At 53.7% G+C, this 15,345-nt stretch overlaps 5 protein-coding genes across 7 annotated transcripts; 3 read left to right on the forward strand and 2 right to left on the reverse strand.

The window, feature by feature from the left end:
* Positions 1–111: 111 nt before the first annotated feature.
* On the reverse strand, positions 112–3,638 carry LOC144195099 (serine/threonine-protein phosphatase 2A catalytic subunit beta isoform). The gene is made up of 8 exons (XM_077714483.1): positions 3,250–3,638; positions 2,023–2,061; positions 1,693–1,863; positions 1,318–1,491; positions 1,120–1,209; positions 873–1,034; positions 436–554; positions 112–352 (listed from the first exon to the last, which is right to left on the reverse strand). The coding sequence occupies exons 1-8, from the start codon at positions 3,349–3,351 to the stop codon at positions 280–282; spliced, it is 930 nt and encodes a 309-aa protein (XP_077570609.1). The 5' UTR covers positions 3,352–3,638; the 3' UTR covers positions 112–279.
* Positions 3,639–4,123: 485 nt separating this feature from the next.
* On the forward strand, positions 4,124–6,106 carry LOC144195102 (signal recognition particle 19 kDa protein-like). Its single transcript, XM_077714486.1, has 5 exons — positions 4,124–4,520; positions 5,094–5,169; positions 5,277–5,348; positions 5,430–5,538; positions 5,737–6,106. The coding sequence occupies exons 1-5, from the start codon at positions 4,483–4,485 to the stop codon at positions 5,865–5,867; spliced, it is 426 nt and encodes a 141-aa protein (XP_077570612.1). The 5' UTR covers positions 4,124–4,482; the 3' UTR covers positions 5,868–6,106.
* A 304-nt stretch (positions 6,107–6,410) lies between these two features.
* LOC144195100 (shieldin complex subunit 3-like) lies at positions 6,411–8,062 on the forward strand. Of its 2 annotated transcripts, XM_077714484.1 has the most exons (3): positions 6,411–6,575; positions 6,878–7,414; positions 7,543–8,062. In XM_077714484.1, the coding sequence occupies exons 2-3, from the start codon at positions 6,950–6,952 to the stop codon at positions 7,747–7,749; spliced, it is 672 nt and encodes a 223-aa protein (XP_077570610.1). In that variant the 5' UTR covers positions 6,411–6,575; positions 6,878–6,949; the 3' UTR covers positions 7,750–8,062. The 2 variants fall into 2 exon arrangements, with proteins under 2 accessions (XP_077570610.1, XP_077570611.1); XM_077714485.1 differs by lacking the exon at positions 6,411–6,575 and having other exon boundaries at positions 6,589–7,414.
* Positions 8,063–8,186: 124 nt separating this feature from the next.
* LOC144196026 (spindlin-W-like) lies at positions 8,187–10,552 on the reverse strand. Its single transcript, XM_077715995.1, has 5 exons — positions 10,397–10,552; positions 9,814–9,941; positions 9,491–9,738; positions 9,123–9,359; positions 8,187–8,992 (listed from the first exon to the last, which is right to left on the reverse strand). Exons 1-5 carry the CDS (start codon positions 10,418–10,420, stop codon positions 8,793–8,795), a joined length of 837 nt encoding a protein of 278 aa, XP_077572121.1. The 5' UTR covers positions 10,421–10,552; the 3' UTR covers positions 8,187–8,792.
* Positions 10,553–12,370: 1,818 nt separating this feature from the next.
* On the forward strand, positions 12,371–15,298 carry LOC144195939 (cysteine dioxygenase type 1-like). Of its 2 annotated transcripts, none has more exons than XM_077715839.1 (5): positions 12,371–12,672; positions 13,567–13,644; positions 13,743–13,897; positions 13,975–14,144; positions 14,788–15,298. In XM_077715839.1, exons 1-5 carry the CDS (start codon positions 12,386–12,388, stop codon positions 14,806–14,808), a joined length of 711 nt encoding a protein of 236 aa, XP_077571965.1. In that variant the 5' UTR covers positions 12,371–12,385; the 3' UTR covers positions 14,809–15,298. The 2 variants fall into 2 exon arrangements, with proteins under 2 accessions (XP_077571965.1, XP_077571966.1); XM_077715840.1 differs by having other exon boundaries at positions 14,791–15,298.
* The last annotated feature ends 47 nt before the right edge of the window (positions 15,299–15,345 follow it).

Consider the following 15,345-nt stretch of genomic DNA (forward strand, 5'->3'; position numbering starts at 1 on the left):
AAGATGTCATGAACAGAAGAAAAAAAAAAAACAAAGTAACATCTTAGTTGCACGTGTAGCACAGCTTTAACAACAGCAGAGTGGAAACGCAGAGTGGAAACGCAGAGTGGAAACACTGTGTGTGTGTGTGTGTGTGTGTGTGTGGGGGGGGGGGGTGATGGGGGCGGGGCGAGGCCAGGGAAGGGCGCGCTAACATGATCTCGGGGATGTTTTCAGCCAATCGGTTTTCTCCTCGGGACAGTAATGGGGCGGGAGGTCGGCGGGGACGGCGTCCAACATTCACAGGAAGTAGTCGGGAGTGCGTCTGGTCACGTGGGGCTCGCCGCGACGAGGGGCCGGGTCAAACTGAAGGCTGCGGATGCAAGACGGCAAGCAAAAAGCGTTAGCTTTGGCCCACTTTTCACATTGACCCGTAGACGAGCCCCGCGGACGTACAAAGAGTACTTGAGGGTGTCATCCAGTTCCATGATGGCTGCCTGGTTCCCGCAGCGGTAGCAGTAGTTGGGCGCACTGAAAATGGTCACCACGTTCTTGTCGTGGCCCCAATTGTAGCCCTGCGGCACAACCCACACTTAACACACATCACTAGGATACAATCATCTTGCAAACCATTGGGGAGGGGGATAGGGGACCCCAAAAAAAGTAGAATTTTTATTGGCCCAAAAGAAAATCATCCAAAATTTGCGCGTGTAGTCCATTTTGGAGACAATTCTATTTTTAGGCACTATTGCCCGCCGGTAGGCTCTACGTGGCACTTGGTCGTCTAGCAACAGGCAGGGCTGCCGCCGGCGCTCTCCATCACCATGGAAACTTACCCCCCCCCCAAAAAATATCCACCAATCGGACCAAAGTATAGACATTTCGAGAGGTACCTCCATGACCAGCTGATGGGCGCGGGACACCAACGTCAACCCGTTGGCGTGGTTGAAGGTTTCGGAGATGTCCTGACCAAAAGTGTAGCCCGCGCCTCGTGGGGAGATGCCCCAGCCGCCGCGGTCGTCGGGGTCCGACCACAGCAGGTCACACATCGGGCCCTGCCGAGGGCCAGGAAGCGCACTTGTTCAATTAAGGCAGAACAAACAAAAAAAAGGCCCAAAGCGCACTTGCGCGCCCACCTACCTCGTGCGGAACCTCCTGCAGGCGGTCCAAAGCGCGTATGTGGTCCAGGGTGTCAATAGAAGGCGACAGGCCTCCGTGGAGACAGAAGATCTAGGGGGAGGAGCAAATGACGATGACGTGCGCGCGCTCCCCCACACACACACGCTGGGCGGCCGAGCGCGGGCGGGGCCCGGCCGGCGCCCGCCCGGCGCCACCCACCTGCCCGTCGACCAGAGCCGTGAGCGGCAGGTAGTCAAACAGGTCTGTGAAGTACTTCCACACGTTGGCGTTGCCGTACTTCCTCAGGCACTCGTCGTAGAAGCCGTAGACTTGCGTGATCTGCCGGGATTCGTGGTTGCCTCGCAGGATGGTGATCCGCTCCTGAAAGCGCACCTGAACGCCAAACGCACACCCTTTAGTTCTCATGGGAATGCCGGGCAAAGGGGCCCGAGATGGGGGCACAGACGGTTTAGCTTAGCGCAAAACACATTGCATCGCTTGACGCCTATCTTCTTGAATGTGCTTGGAAAGCAAAACAAGACTCAGCAAGTGGCATTGCGACTTTAGATGGGGTGGCCGGCCGACCGGCCGGACCTTTAGCGTGACGAGCAGCGTGACCGTCTCCACCGAGTAGTAGCCTCTGTCCACGTAGTCGCCCATGAACAGGTAGTTGGTGTCGGGGGACTTGCCGCCGATCTTGAAGAGCTCCATCAGGTCGTGGAACTGGCCGTGCACATCGCCGCACACCGTCACCGGGCATCGCACCTGAAGGTAGGCAAGCCAACAACCCCGCCCCCATCAATCCCGCCTCCTTTCATCTCTGCCGTCCGTCACCACCGCCGACGCCGCCACCGGGGCGTTAATGGCTCGGTTGTGGCGCGGCGTGCCGGTATGGGTAACCCGTGGTGTTTAAAGTGCTCTCACCTCCTGGACGTTGGACTCCTTAGTCAGAATTTCCTTGGCCTAGAGGGGGAAAAAAAGTCTCTCAAGGTCACGCATGATACATTGGTGGTGGGGGGGGGGGGGGGGGGGGGGGTACCCTCCAGGGTCCTAAATAAGTTCCGTGTGGTCGATCATGTGATTTTAAAGCATCACTCACACGCGCTCAGCGAGTCTTTGGTTGCTTTCTTTTGTCGTCAATGAAAAAATGAATATGGATGGCGTGCTCGGCGGAAGGCATACGATTGGAAACGGGATTGTGGCGCCTGGATGGCGGTTCCATCGCGCCAGCCTCTCCCAAAATCAACGGGACCACGTTTGAATGGACGGCAATGTATACGATAACGTTCATTCATAACGTCACTCGCAACTGTTTGGACCGTCACTCGTGACCACCTCCTTTAAATTGACGGCAAGAGCCATAGAATTGGACGTCTATCGCCGTCGAATGCACTGAAGGCACGAACCAGGACGACGACGACGACGGGGGGGGGGGGGGGGGGGTCTAGTTGATATGTGGTTCCGCATACGAAGCATCATCAAGCCAACGTGAAATTGTGCTGACAAATAAAAATGACGAGGCTCGGAATTCGGGCCAAAAATCACCTTGCCAATTTCACACAGTCCTGACTTGTCATCGGTATCGACCTCTGTTTAGTGCGCCTCCTCGGTCATTTTACAACTCTAGAAAAGGTGCACTGGCGTTTCTTAAGTAGCCTTGTCAGCTTTATGTAATAAAACCTGTGATCGATAAAAGCAGGGCGCGGTACATAACATCATAAATGAGCGCATTCGAGGTACCACTAGACCGCGTATTCAACTGTTACGACCTACAAAACACCCAAACGGGCTTCGACGTAGATAAATGTAAAACATTTGTCGAGGTCGAAGCGTAATGCGACAAGAGGCAAAACCGGCTCCGTCTATTGAGCGGGACGAGGGCAAATTGCGACAGTGCAAATGCCATTCTTAAGGCGAGGCGAGACGACGACTGGCGGTACACAAACATATTTTTTCCCCTAAAACAAGTCCAAACGCATGTCGATCGATGTTTTCGATTACGGTTAGGCGGTAGGAAACGACGGGGGGAAATTAGCCGCCTAGCAGTCCCAAAGGCCAGCAATTAGTCGCAACCATTTTTTGTAATGTGGGCCCGTACGCGAGGCCAGTGGCACTTGAACAGAAAATACGGTCTTCGTCGGGCCAACTTACCTTCTCGCAGAGTGTCCTCACTTGGTTTTCCGAAAGTTGCTTGCACTCATTTAGCTGTTCGATCCACTGGTCTAACTCCTTCGTAAAAGATTTGTCTTCCATGACAGCCGCAGTAGCTCCGCTCAACTAGCCGCGTTAGCTACCTTGAAAAAAAGAGGCCTGTTTGGACACTAAGCAACGTTAGCTTTTAGCTCGCCGTATTGTTAAACCGACTCAGTCCCACCAAACCGGTAGTCAAATCGACGATTCCACCAATAACTAGCGAGCCGTTCGTTCAAAACTGATCATGATAAACTAGCGAAGACGAGTTAAAACCGGAACGCGACGAATTAAATGCCCGGGAAATGGAGGAGGTCAGAAAGTCCCGGTTGCGGCAAACCTAGGCGGCGGAAGGCAGCGGTTAGCCCGAGTGCTAAAGGGGCTAGTTACAATAACATCCGGGCATTTCAGCAGCAGTCGGGGGCGGCGCCGAAGCGACATCGCGTGGAACGATGGTGAACTGCAAGGCGTTACGATTGGACACGGCGAGAATATATCAGTTTTTTTGGGTTCCCTCAACATGACGTCACTCACACTTCCGCGTCGTCGTCAGACATCAAGGCAGCAACTTCGACTTGAGCTAAAGCCATAGCCACGACTCTCATTCATTTGGGTAGAAAAAAACCGTCCATTTCCATGCATCGCTTTGACAGCAGCACCCAATACTTAAAGCCAATTGGGATAGGTATTGCACTGGCGGACAGATGTTTCACAACTTATGAGATTGAGGGCTTCCTTCAACCCGTGCTTTCCTGTGCTGGGATTTGCACATTTACCCCTGGGACATCCCCCTTGCCTGCGTGGTTTTTCTCCGGGTATTCAAAACGTGCATGGGAGGCTCGGGCCATGAGTGCAAATATTTCATGGGAACGAGTGGGCGCCGGTGCAGTCATCAGTCTGCATTTGCCCCGCCCGCGATTGCTTGGTCGGCCATTCATTGCTTCTGCCCGTCTTTGGCTGGGATAGGCCCCAGCACCCTCGCGACCCCTCCAACAAGCCTTTTGGGCGGGGCTTATTTAAGGCGGGCGCACGGCCGCATATCCGCCCACCAAGCTCCCTCGGAGAAGGTGGCGAGAGAGTCAACGCAAACGAGGGTCCTTTAGCCCAACTTTCAGACCACTTCACGCTTCCTTGGACTCGCCGGGAGTTTAGGGGTAAAAACGCACCCCCCATAACAAGAACAACAACAACAACATGGCCCATTTGACGCAGAACCCCGCCGAAAAGGAACGGTGAGTTGTCGCTCTAGCTATCGAAGCTAAAGCTAACTGTTGTTTGGGAACTGAGTTGGTGTAGGGCAGCGAATGTATCGCCAATGTATCGCGATGGTACGATTATCAGAAGATGATGTGACGCTCGAACGAATTTTCACCGAAGAATCAACCAAATTCCAGGTCAGAGGAAAATGGGGATTTTTGTCTAAACTGATGACGAGCCCCAACCAACAAGTCAAATGTGTCCCTACTTTGTACCCGTATCGTGACGTGTCCAGCAGATGGCTCCAAAACACTTTTTTTTGTTTTGTTTACTTAGTATTATGGGGAGGGAAAAAATGAACGCGGCACTGTTTTTTTTTTTTTTGCTCGTTTGTCGTCACATTTTGAGAACGAAGCCTTACACTCTAACCCTGTCAGGAGAAGGCTCAATATTACAAGAATATAATCATACCTCGTCATTACGAGCCGAGAAAGAAATGATGAAGCAATACACTGTATGATGTTGGGTGTTGTTACCACTGCCTATGTCTACCATTTGTCCTATTTATTTCCCCCCACAATCCACACAATGTGTCTCGTCTTGTCCAGGTTCATCTGCCTTTATCCCGTCTACATCAACAGTAAGAAGAGCCAAGCTGAAGGGCGGAGAATCCCGACAGAGAAGGTGACAAACAAGGACCACTTTTGTGCATTGGATCCCCAGGAACTTTTGCAAATGATTAGTGTCGGACCACTGATGTAAAATGGACACCCGTCCGTCTCTCCGTCCAGGGCGTGGAGAACCCTTCGTGCGCCGAGATCCGTGACGTCTTGACCGCCGCTGGCGTCAACGTCCTGGTGGAGGTAAGTGCCGGGCACCCCCCCCCCCCCTTCCCCCACTGTGGGAATGCACCTTGACCTTCTCCTGGCTGACGTTTTGTCCAGGACAAGATGCACCCCAGGGAGTGGAACCGCGACGTCCAGTTCCGAGGTCGAGTGAGAGTTCAGCTGAAGCAGGAGGACGGCAGCTTGTGCCACGATAAGTTCTCTTCGCGTAAGTGCGTCTTTAGGGAGGTCCCGTGGCTTGACGGAAACTCGGCCGTGGCGTGCTGGGACGCTGGGCCTCGGCTCGTGACGTTTTCCACTCCTGAAAATAAGCCCTGGAATGTAGTTCTGGCTGGTGTGGGAAATGCTTCACCCGCGGACGTCATGACGCATCCATTCTCTTTCCTTTGTTTTCTCCACCTCTCAGGCAAAGATGTCATGTTGTACGTCTCGGAGATGATCCCCAAACTGAAGAGTCGAACGCAGAAGGGCGGCGGCGGCGAGAGCGGCTCGCAAGCTGGCGACGGTGGCAAGAAGAGCAAAAAGAAGAAGAAGTGAAGCGTGGCGCTCTGCTCTTTTTATACCCAAAGAGCCCGCCGCGCTCGGCACCCGGCCGGAACGGAACTCTTTGCATTTAATATTGGAATGTGGTTGACGGCGGCGGCGGCGGCGAGCAGCCGGCGACGAGCAGCCGGCGGCTTCTGGCTTTCGCCGTCTGTCCAACGGAGAAGGCCGGAGAGTATTCTCATTTGGCTTAAGACCAAGAAGTGAATAAAGTCAGTTGGTTGCATTCAAAAGTTCCGGTGTGGTTCCGTTTCCTCGCCAGCACGTGCCCAAAAAAACTCGAGGCGGCGGTTCCACCTGACAACAGAACAGAAAACTTTCATTTTCCAAGCATTTGCGGATCATTTGAAATGGAGCCGAAGAGCAATCCCATTTCACGTGACAACTCCTTCTAACCAGCACCAGATTGCAGACCATAAGTCAAACTAGCAGTGTCCAAATGTGGACGTGGAAGTCAAATAGAAACAGAAGCACATTGAAAAGCCCAATTAAAAAAAAAGAAGGGTGGCCAAATCCATACAATTCCGGAGAAAGAAAGGGAGACATGAAAAAGATACTGGATGACAGACGGGGGCTCTCGCGGACGGACCTGGCAACCCCTGGACTCTGAACGAGCCAAAGGCTCGGCTCAATTATCGCGAGAGCCTCCGAGATGTCGGCGCCGGCTACCAAGCTAGCTTCACTATGGCGGCGGTCGCGCAGGTTTGTACCTTCACTTGGTTTTCTACATGAGTAGTTTAGATATATAATCTAGCGTAGGTTCATGGGTAATAGTATTGAGATTTGGAGGACAATTGGTGGTAAAAATTCCAATTGGAGACAGAAGTAACTTCTGTTTGACTTACTGTAAGTCAAACGACGGAGGCAGGCGTTTGGTTAGCTCGGTGTGACGTCACAGCCTCGTCTTCGTGCTCCTCGGCGTTCCTTGACGTCTTGGCCCTCTCATCCTCGCGTCGAGAGCCAAAAACTGTTGACTATGTCACCTACTACCACCTACCTTCCAGGCGATATGCTTACCCGTGTGCCGCCGCACGCCGAAGAGATGACTTGACTGGAGTGAGGCGGCGACGACGACAATGACGACGGCCGATGTCGTCGTACACCATCGTCTCGAAGGCTCCGACGGACTGAGTGATTTGATCGCAACCGCAGAAAAGCTGCTGGAGCCCTTCGCCCGTCGGCCCGCCCACGTCTTCACCCCGTGGTTCGCGTCGCCGTCTTCGCCTTCGCACCCTCCGCCCATCAGGCCGGCGAAAGCCGCCCCCGTCATCCGGGCGACGGAGTCGAACCTTAACCTCGACGGCCTGGGCGTCTCGGGCCCTTTGGCAAAGCCACCCCCCGCTCCAGAGAAGCGCTCGTGGAACGTGTTGGCTTGCAGCAGGGGAGCGTGCGGGTCCAGGGCTGTGGCCGTGGCCGGGTCCAAGGCCGGACCGTCGAAAAGCTTCAGTGGCGCCGTGTCTGCCCACGGCCTGCACCCACGGCAGAGGTCCAAGTGGGTCATCGCGCAGCACAACTGTGGCGCCGCACAAGATATCCAACAGGTAGGTGGGCTGCTCATCCCTTATTTATACATAGATAAATTGGGCAGTAGCATTTACAGGTCACCATTGGGGGCTAACCCGCTCTCTCTCTCTCTCTCTCGCCATCTTTCTCACTGGCCGGCTCACAGGTGTGGAGAACTCTGAACAGAGTCACCCGGGACGGGGGCCTGCCCACGTGCAACGCCACCATTCGGCGAGAGCGGGCCGAGATCTGGGTCTTCTGCGACGTGCTGTACGCGGAGGCGGTGGGCCGCTTCCTCAAGGAGCGTCTGCGGCTGTGCGGCGGCATGGCTTTGTCCGTGCACAAGCGCGGAAAGGTCTTCACTTTGGGCTGATGGATCCGCCGGGACGCTTGCTATGATGCCCGGCGCCGCTGGGACCTTCTAAAACCGGGACGCCGGCCCTTTTGGAACCGTGCTGCAAAACAAAATAGCACATCCAAGTCATCCAATCCAAAAAGCTTTTTGTCATGTTGCTCCGACAGCCCTTTTTCGCTTGTGTTAATAGGTGTCTTCTGGAAAAGCATCATAAACACACTACTTTTTTTCTCCTGCACACCCTCAATATTTTTCTTCAAGCATGTATTTTTAAATGATGCCCTCAATGTGGGTCCCACGTGCAGAATCAATAAAGACAATTTGTTGCTTAGCCCCGTGTGCTTATGTTCTTTAAAAATGTGTTGATGTTTTTTTCCTTCAAGGCGGTCAGCAAAATGAGAAACGATGCCAAGTGGCATTTTTGAGACATCGAAATGGCCAAGCACAGACGGAAGTGGGGAAACACAAACATTTATTGGCTTTCGTTTCCTTAGTTGGACAAATGCAAAATGCTCGGAAGCATCCAAAACCAAACTTGAGGTCCTCGACGTGGGAAGACGGCACCAAACCAACCCAGGCAGCCAAAGAAAAAGCGCCCCTTAGAGTGAGACCAAGGGAAGCGCAACTTGACCCGAGAAGCTCCCTGGCGGCCACCGGAAAGAAGGAAGGAAGGAAGGAAGGGAGGAAGGCCTTCTTCTTGGGTCCAAACCTCCTCCTGAACAAAATGGACCAAGCAAAACTGGGCTCGAGCCGGAACCACGGAAGCCCCCGTCGGAAGTCCTCCCGCCGCGGGGACGAGGCCCAAGTGAGGTTGGACGTCGGCGTGCGCGCTTTCCTTCTGGCTCTTTCGCTAGCCTCTTCCCCGACGGGCGGCGCCAACGCCGGAGGAAGAAAGCCGCGCTCCAAAGACCGGGAGAAAGAGGTGGGCCAGACCGGGAGAAAGAGGTGGTCCGTCCGGGCCAGCCGCCAAGTCACGTCCCAGCCGTCCGTCTCGCGCTTCTCGGGCAGCGAGCGCCAAGCCACGCCGAGCCCGGCCAAAAAGGCTTGCCGGTCGCCAGGCCTCAGGAGGTCTTGACCAGGTCGTAGACGTAGATGTGGAAGTCGTCGTCAAACTTGATGAAGTAGACGGAGGGCTTGGCCTCCACCTGATGGATGACCATCCCCGAGCGCTTGCCCCCGTCCTCTCGGGCGTACTCCACCTGTTTGCCAACCAGGCTGTCCGCCACCTCTCCCGGTTCGCGCTCTGTCGGTGCGCTCTCGCCTGAGAGAGAGAGAGAGAGAGAGAGAGGGGGAAAAAAAAAGCCCAGTCGGGACGATATTCTCATCAGGCTTGCTTGCGTCGGAACTTGCGGCACGGGGCGACCGACCGGCCCCCGGTTTCCACAACTCACCGGCGTCGGGCAGGATGCGCAGGTCACCCTCTCTGTAGTCGTCCAGCAGCTGGTACATGTAGAGCACCGGGTCCTTCTCGTAGGTGATGAAGAACCAGGAGGTCATGACGGGCGCCCGGGCTAGCACCATCCCCCGCCACTCCTCCTTGGGTCCCTCCTCCGCCTGGAACATGTGCTCCACCGCCTTGCCGATCATGGCGTCGGACAGCGGCGCGTCGGCCAGGCGGGCTGGGGCCGCTGGATGGCGACGGGGTGCCGGTTAGCGGGGGTGTGGGTGTGTGTGTGTGTGTGTGTGTGTGTGTGGGGGGGGGGGGGGGGGGGGGGGGGGGCTTTGGGTAGGTCCGCTCTCCGGCCTCGGCGGAACTCACCGGCTGGGTCGGGCAGGACCCGGAGGCCGTGGACCCGGCGATCGCCGTGTAGCTCCAGGCCGTAGATGCAGTCCAAGCCGTCGTACTTGATGAGGTAGAGCGAGGGCTTGACCGGGACCCGGTCCAGAACCGTCCCCTTCCACTGCGACCACTTGGCGCCTTCTTTCCACACGTGTTGGATGCGGCGGCCCACCATGTCGCCGTCGGACGGCAACGGCGAGGCGTCCTCGGCGCCGCTCTTGCGCTTCCTGTCGCGCCAGCGCGCAAGAAAATCTTAAAGACGCGCCTCCTCTCCTTCTCGGGCTCAGTCGGCTGCGCCTTACTTGTGAGGATTCCTCCTTTTGGCGGCGTGGTCCGACATGTCGGGAGGCGGCCGCTCACCGACGGGGCTATCGTTGCATGAGGTGGTGGAGGAGGAGGACGAGGAGGAAGAGGGGGCCCCGACTAACTCCTGGAAGGGACGAGCACCAACACTTAAACGCGGCAAATATGAAACATTCGACTGAGAGCAACGTCATTTTCCTGCGACATATTCCCGTGGTCTGACGTCACGCCCTCTCCTCGTGGGAAAACTGCGATGAACGGTGCACCCTCAAACAAGACCCCCCTCCCCTTAAGGGTGTTTTCGAAAAATTCAATAACCCCCCCCCCCCCTACCGTCCCCCTTTGCCCCTCACAAGATAAGCACGCTAACGCCACGCGCGAGCAAGAAGGCGGTATATTCGACTGCGCTAATATTTGCCAGTGGTGCGCCTGCGCCGCCCGAGTGTTTCAAGGCGAACAAAGGAAGGAAGGAAGGAAGGAGTCTGGCTGCGAGCTGAAAGCCAATGCGTGAGGCCAAAAGAGTCGGCCGCGCTGCCGTGCTCGAGCCCAAAGCTCGGTGGGCGAACGCGTTGGCTTTCTTACCGACTCGACGGTCCGCGTCTTCATGGACTGGCTTTTTCCCTCTAGTCGGCGGTGCACCGCGCATGCGCCGTCGAGCTAAGATGCCCTTGCGGAAGTCGAGATTCCGCGCCGCGCCGGCCGCCTTCAAAATGAAAGCGTGGAGCCTATCCCAGATAACTGCGGGCGGGCCAGAGTTAGCTGGTGGCCAGCCGATTAAGAAGACACGCAACCAATCACCGGGCCGCTCATTTGTATACATATTAGTATCTTGAATTTGAAAGAGAAAAGTCAATTTTATTTGAACCTAAAGTAGGGTAAAGTAGCGCATGTAATAGCTGCTTATGGCTCCAACAAGCTTAATTACTCCTCTACTGGGCTAGGCTTTGTGTTTCTCATGTCGCTAGCTTGAAATCAAATGGTATACGCTGATATTGTCTCTGGTTGAACCTTTTTGAATCTGAGCCAAAGAAGAAACCAGTTGGGATACTTTTGGAACCCTCCGTTTCGTGGTACACTTGTATGTGTCACAAGGAAAGTGAAAGTCGTTTCTCTTTCACTCTGGTTAAGGCATGCATGACGAAGCGCAGCCGTCTCAAGGCCATGTCATCCAACTCAGTCACTTGGGGGGGAATTGGATAGGATTCTTTCTTGGTTGTTTTTTCTGGATTTTTGGATTATTATTTTTTTCTTTGTCAAACTTGGAAGTCTCCTTCTCACATAACTTTTGAGGAAATGAAATAAAAAGTCTGTCATCTTATTTATTGTCTTGACATTTTCTTTTCTACCATTGTAATACAATGGCTCAATTGGATGAAAAAGCTGGCTTGTAATACAAGCGATGGCCACAAGATGAGGTGGAGAAACGTATGATGATGTGGCACCTCACTGACTGACCGACTGGAGAGAAACAAGGGGAAAATAAGACCAAAAAAAACAAAAAAAAAACAGGCCGCCCAGCCAGCCAGACAGACAGCAAAAGAGCCAGTCACATTTCAGTTGTTTTCTGGAATGACTTTGATTTAACATTGGATTTGAAGCTAGCACAGGACCGATCGGATCCCAGTTCTTTTGGATTTGAATGGGTTGAACTTTTTCCTTTTTCTCTTATCCTGCTGCGGCGCTGCAGGTGATTTGTGGAGTTCTTTTCCCAAGTCACTACTCTAGCAGTTGGCCCACAAAACAACAATGTAGTATCTAAGCCAGGTTGTGGCACACGTAAATGGCCCAAAACAAACAAAATAAAAGAAAGACAAAAGAATGGTGTGTGTGTGTGTGTGTGTGTGTGTGGACAACATGTGAAGATGCAGAGTACAGTCAAAGAGTCAACAGGCTCATTTTTTGCTGTGAGACACATTTTTCCCCCCTATGTGACAAGAGTTTACACAGCGAACACATTGCACTTGGCAATCTTACACGGGTCAACTTTTGTCATCTCAAGTGATATCTTATTTATTATATGCGTGACTGCTCTTCGTTTTAGTCCGTCAGAATGAAAGCAAAACATGTTTTCAATTTGTTTGTTTTGGGAGGGAGGGAGGTCGGGAGGACAGCGGACAGGGGGGCATTGGGGGTTATGGGGGGGCTGTTTGATGGCTTGACCCATTGTTTCAAGAATAGTCGAATGGCAAAACGCACGGGCACAGACGGGGCCTTTTTTTTTTTTTTTAGAAAGATGGGACGGGGGACCCGACATGGGCTCAGTGTATGCGAATGTGTGCGTGTGACAACGTGGTAGCGGTAGCGGTAGAAAAGCCCCTTGGAAGAGGGCCGATCCAAGCGCCGGCCGGACTGGTCGGCCTTGCCATGGAAGTGGACCGCTTTCAAATAATTGAGGGGGGTTTATCAGCTGTTTTTTTTTTTTTTTTTTTTTTTTCCTTACTCAAGTCGAAAGTGAAGCCAATCATTTTCGATCTCAGTCAGCTACTGGTGGCAGTCAGCAGGGCCGGCCGTCTTTGGTTTTTCGACGGCGCCCCTCCCCTCCCGTCTCCTCCCCTCCCCTCCCCTCCACAAATGGTAAATATAAAACGAGGCAACCAAGCGACAAGTAAAGCAGAAGGTGAGCATCTTCTTCCTCCCTCCCTCGTCTTTCCATTTCGACTCGTCCATTTAGTCGCCAGCGAGACTCGCACAAAGAAAGAGACGATGGAGAAACCTCAAAATCTGCAGCAGCTCATCCAAATGCTGCACGAGATGTTCAAGAGCAACGCGGTGAACGTGGAGGAAGTGAAGGAGCTGATGGAGTCGTACCAAAGCAATCCCGACGACTGGAAGAAGTTCGCCATATTCGACCAGCACAGGTTACAATCCAACTCATACGAAAACGTCTCCTCTGGCACTATTAGCCATTGTTACTCATTGATAGCACCGAGTAGATCGACGGTGGCGCACTTTGCACGCTTGCCAAGTGGGCGCACATTTGCTTCGAACTCCGTCCGAGTTTAATCGGCCATCGGCTAAAATCTCGCTACCTTTTCTACCCCCCCCCTAAAAACAAACAAACAAAAACAATGTCGTTAAACGCCATGCACTGGCGCGATTGAAACGGACCGGTGGTCAACTTGTTTTGATGGCGGACTGGCTGACAGCCACCGGCGGCGCTTCAGTGGCAGGCAACCCTTTCCACGACTTGCTCACTTTCCACTCGATCGTAAGCGAACGAACGAACGAACGAACGAAAGAACGAAAGAACGAACGAAAGAACGAAAGAACGAAAGAACGAAAGAACGAAAGAACGAAAGAACGAAAGAACGAAAGAACGAAAGAACGAACGGAGAGCAGGAGAAAAAGAATGAGGGGAAAAGGCAATAGTTCCCGTGCCGACGGACAGAATCCCTTCGGACGGCAATAGTCGCTCTTATGTGCGTACGATCGCCAATAGGGGGCAAGGCAAAGAGGAAGACCGGACAAGGGTGGAGGGGCGCCGCGCTGTAAACCAATCAGCGTCACGCAAAGGACACACACCCGCTCGCTCGCTCGCTCGCTCGCGTGCTGTGTGCACAATTTGGGGCTTCGGCGGCAGGGCAACAAAAAAAAAAAAGGAAACATATTTAGCCAGTGACGGCATCCAAAGGAAAGATGCTGGCTGGCACTTTCTCAAATGGCTCTCACCCCAATGGCACTTCCCCAAGTGGCTCAGCCAGCCACCCTAACCCTAACGGCCGTGTCCGGCCTTGCGCCCTTTCCTTTTGCAGGTACACTCGCAATTTGGTGGACGAAGGCAACGGCAAGTTCAACCTGATCGTCTTGTGTTGGGGAGAAGGCCACGGGAGGTGAGAAAGACTTTGCCATGGCCCGGGGTTAGGGTTAAGGCCGTTGCCGTGGGCTGACAACGCCTTTTTTTGCGCCGCCCCGGTCGGCGCCTCTGCAGCAGCATCCACGACCACTCGGACGCGCACTGCTTCATGAAGATGCTTCAGGGGGAGCTGAAGGAGACCCAGTACGATTGGCCCGAGAAGGAAGGCGGTCAGATGAAAGAGCGCCGGCACAGCTTCATCAAGACCAACGACGTGGCCTACATCAACGGTAAGGAACGGGCCTCGTATACTTCTTCTCACCTGCCCGGAATCCCTCGGCATCGTGTGCGCCTTTGTTTTTGGCAGACTCCATGGGCCTTCACCGCGTGGAAAACGTCAGCCACACGGAGGGTTCCGTCAGCTTGCACCTGTACAGCCCCCCCTTCATGACGTGTCAGGTTTTTGACGATCGCACCGGACACAAGTCCGAGGCCAAGATGACCTTCTGGAGCAGAGATGGCATAAGGACTCCGCAGGTGAGCCCCCTTTGACTTCCTTGAGGGGGAAAAAAAATAAAAAATAAAGAATAGGTGACCATTTCTATCTATCCCGCGCGATAAGAAGACACAACTTTCTGCCCTGGAAAGCGTCTCCACAGACACGGGGACGGGACTCCTGGCCTATTTGGGCCCTTTGCTATTTGGGCCCTTTGCTATTTGCGCGCTAGGTCAACGAGGGCAGTCTAGTCGGACGAGTCCGTAGATCCGTGCTGTCCCTTATTGAAAAAAAGTCAAAGATGGTCAAATGCCAAGGCCACCATCCTCTTCCCTCGATTGAAGATTTTTTGGGGGGGAGGTCACGGGCCGAGGACACGGGCCGAGGTCACGGGCCGAGGTCACGGGCCGAGGACACGGGCCATCGCCACGGGGTCCACCCGGAGCACGACTCTGTGACGTTTTAGCGCTTTTGGATTGCGACAGCAAATGGAGCAGATAAGATAAAAGGCCGTGGCTTTGGGTATTATTACGCGACGCACGCACAAATGTAGCCTCCCGCTGAAACGTGTTTTTCGGGAGATAAATTGCCAGGCAAAAGACAATATTTGAAGGGCAGAAAGGATCCCGCCCGCCTGCCTACCTGAAACTTTCTTTTTCCTCTTCTTCTTTCTTTCTATTGCAGCAGTGCGGAGCCACCAAATAAAACAACCGAAGGGAAGACGGCGACCAGGCCGGCGACCAGGCCGGCGACCAGGCCGGCGACCAGGCCAGCCTTCCCTTGTGTTTTCCAACCTCCCCCTCCTCCCTCCAATTTTAATGCCTGTCTCGCCAACTAAATTTGAAGAATGGCGCACTTTTGTCTCAATGACTGTCTTAATGGCTACATGCAGTAGAGTTGAATGATTTTTATTGTTTTTTTTTTTTTTTAATTTGGTAAAGTGAGATTTGTTTGGAATTTGGAAAATTGTTGATGTATTTCCAAAAGTGATAGAAAAGCTTGTGATGTACTAGCGCCGAGGTCCAATCATCAAATCATTCTAGTCCCCCCGAGCCCTGCACGTAAAGGACAAATTTGAAGGCATTGTGCGCGGCTTACAAATGCAAGTGTAACTGTAAGTGGACTAGCCTTTTGCAAAGGCTAGTCCACACTCCCATGTCATTTGTCCTGCAATAAAACAATTCTTTGGAATTTCCCTCGCGGCCATCTGGGCTTTTCCTTCCGCATACACTTGGGCCACAA

Source organism: Stigmatopora nigra, chromosome 4, assembly GCF_051989575.1.
Source record: "Stigmatopora nigra isolate UIUO_SnigA chromosome 4, RoL_Snig_1.1, whole genome shotgun sequence".
NCBI classification, from domain to species: domain Eukaryota; kingdom Metazoa; phylum Chordata; class Actinopteri; order Syngnathiformes; family Syngnathidae; genus Stigmatopora; species Stigmatopora nigra.